The sequence below is a fragment of the Chaetura pelagica genome, unplaced genomic scaffold (genome assembly GCF_000747805.2).
Source record: "Chaetura pelagica isolate M959 unplaced genomic scaffold, ChaPel_1.0 scaffold433, whole genome shotgun sequence".
Taxonomy (NCBI): Eukaryota; Metazoa; Chordata; class Aves; order Apodiformes; family Apodidae; genus Chaetura; species Chaetura pelagica.
Window position 1 is genome coordinate 756,170 of NW_009952574.1, and position 2,496 is coordinate 758,665.

The 2,496-nt window shown below is 55.1% G+C and overlaps 1 protein-coding gene across 1 annotated transcript in view; it reads right to left on the bottom strand.

Moving 5' to 3' along the window:
• The window catches only part of CDCP2 (CUB domain containing protein 2), a 12,575-nt gene continuing 10,079 nt past the window's right edge, over positions 1-2,496 (bottom strand). The window contains exons 4-5 of the mRNA XM_009993595.1: positions 510-688; positions 1-315 (exon numbers count right to left, since the gene is read on the bottom strand). Coding sequence (XP_009991897.1) covers positions 1-315; positions 510-688 — 494 coding nt within the window. The remainder of the gene's footprint in view (positions 316-509; positions 689-2,496) is intronic.

A 2,496-nucleotide genomic window follows, 5' to 3' on the forward strand; every position in this document is an offset into this window, starting at 1 on the left:
CTACAGAAGCACCAGCCCCACCACCGCAACCACCATGAGGAGCCCGGCCAGGATGCAGATGCTGATGAAGACGATGTCACTGGTGTCCTGGCTCCTGATCTCACGGGCGTCCGTCGCTCCCCCCTCCCGCTGCTGGGCATCCACCAGGCTTTCTGCCTGGCTGAGCCTGGACGGGTCGGGGCCAGCGATGAGGGTCACTGAGGCTTCCTTCCTCTTGGGCTCACACTGCACCTCATACTGGTGGATGTCCTCCTGGTCGCCCACCGAAAAATCCATGTAGAGGGTGCTGACGATGATGGAAGTGTTGTTGCGCTTCTGCGAGACAAGGGTCACAGCTCATCAGGGCTCAGAAAACCTCGTTTTCAGAGGGGTCTGGAGGGCAGTTAGCCATGAATTAGACCAGCATCTACTGGGAAGATGGGAGAGGGACTGGGACTCCTCTTTGCAGCCAGTACCACCAGCACGGGGCTAACCCTCCTGCTGCAGAGGAAGGTTTGCTGACCGCTCACCTGGGATTCGGTGCCGCAGGTGTCGAACCTCGTGTGTATTTTGAAGTTCCCACCAACCACCTGGGCCATGCAGGAGGGTGTCCCCAGATAAATCCTATTCCTCTCCAGCTGGGCCACGCTCTGCACGGGGATCTGGATGTGGAAGTCTGTCCGGGTGCAGCTGACGTTCATGGGCACAACTGTTGGGATAGGAAACAAGGCACACTTGAAGGTGTGTTGGGAGGGGGTTTCCCCAGGCTGCAGCGAGTGCAGCAGCTCAGCACGGAGCCATGGGCCACTTCAGAGATCACTGCCCTGTCACACACTCAGCAGGAGACCAGTGGCACCTGGACTAGTGGGGACACTGGCCTTATGGCTTTGCATCTCACAGTACCTGGCCTTGCTGCCACGGGTCTGCCCTGCTTTCTGCTCTGGGGAGAGACATCAACAGCAACCCTCTGGAGCCTTGTCCTCCTTCCCAGCTCTCTGAGTGACACCCGAGTGCCATCACAGGTCACACTGTCACTCCCATAAGCAAGGAAGGATTTCCCCTGTGAGAGCAGCCAGTCACCATCATTGCAAACCCAGTAGTCAAACATCTGAGTTGGTGCCCAGGAATAGGCCACAAGAGCTTTGCTGATGGCTTGCCATGGGCAGAAAACTCCCCTACACTCTGCAATGCTCCTGTGAGAGAGACTCAGCAATGGAATGGAGGAGACCCATCCTAGAGGACCCCACACCTCCCTGCCCTGGAACCATGCAGCTGTGCAGCTGCCACATGGTCCCTGGGGAAGGGTGAGCTGGGTCTCCAGCCCTAGGGCATCCTCCTGGGGGGAAGACGCAGCCCAGGTCCTGTTCCAAGCATCATCAGCCCTCTACCTCCCCCAGGAATGTTATTTTTGATGGGAAGCTGGTGAACAGTGCACCAGGGGAGCTGCTGTTGGGCTGCCCATGATGCTGTGGAGTGAGGTAATGGGGAACTCAGCCCCTCTCCATCACTCTCCCCCTGGCACCATCTTTGGCCCCTCTGGATGCAGAAAGCATCCACGCAGGGAAAGAAGCAGGGAGGAAGAATGGCCCCTCTTTAAAGTTAATCCTTGCTCAGCTTGAACCACCCACTTGGGCAGTATGAATTATTGAATTATTCCTGCTCCCTCTGAATCTTGGCCTCATGAAACTGGTAAGATGCAATAAAATCAATGTGAAAAAATAGTGTCACTTTGCTTCACTTAGTGCATTATAAAACCATTAGAAGATTTACCAAATAACTGAAGTGCATTAGATCAAGAGGAGGAGAAAATGGATCCTCTCTCCTGGCATGAAGGCTTTCCTTCAAATGGCCATAAATCACACAGGCCCAGCCCAAGTCATGGCCTTTCATGGGCTCCAAAGGAAAATATCCACAGGGATGAAGAGCTGTGGATGTGGAAGCTGAAAGGAAAATATCCACATGGATGAGAAGCTGTGGATGTGGAGGCCCAGGTGTCCCTTTGCCACCAAGGGCTCCTGAGGAGGCTGGCAGCAGGGGGAAGCTGATGCATCCTGTCCTGTGCCACCCAGGCTGCTAATTGCAAGCAGATGCTCAACCTCTGGGCAACCACAGTGAGCAGCCTTAGCTTTACAGAGAGATCCTTCTACAAGCTTTTGTCCTCCCCTGCCACGCCTCCAGCAGCCCGTGCCAGGGGATGCAGGAGCCTTGGGCAGCTGGGAGATGTCATGTCCCTCCATGTGACAGGGCTTCCCCCTGCCCTTCAGCTACCATTCCATCTATCTGCAATCTCCTCCCTTGGGAATGGGGTTTCTCCATCACCAGGCACAGCGAGACCAAGATTTCTCTCCCGGCACACAAAGTAGTAAGAAATAAGCAGGAACTAGATGTCCACTCCAACTCCATCCTGTCTCTTACTCCTAGAGCCACATACCCCTAAGTCCCTTCTACTACCCTGGAAATGAGGCAGGATTTTGCTGCTGAGGGATGAAAGCTCATAAACTCAGGGCCAGCCACCCC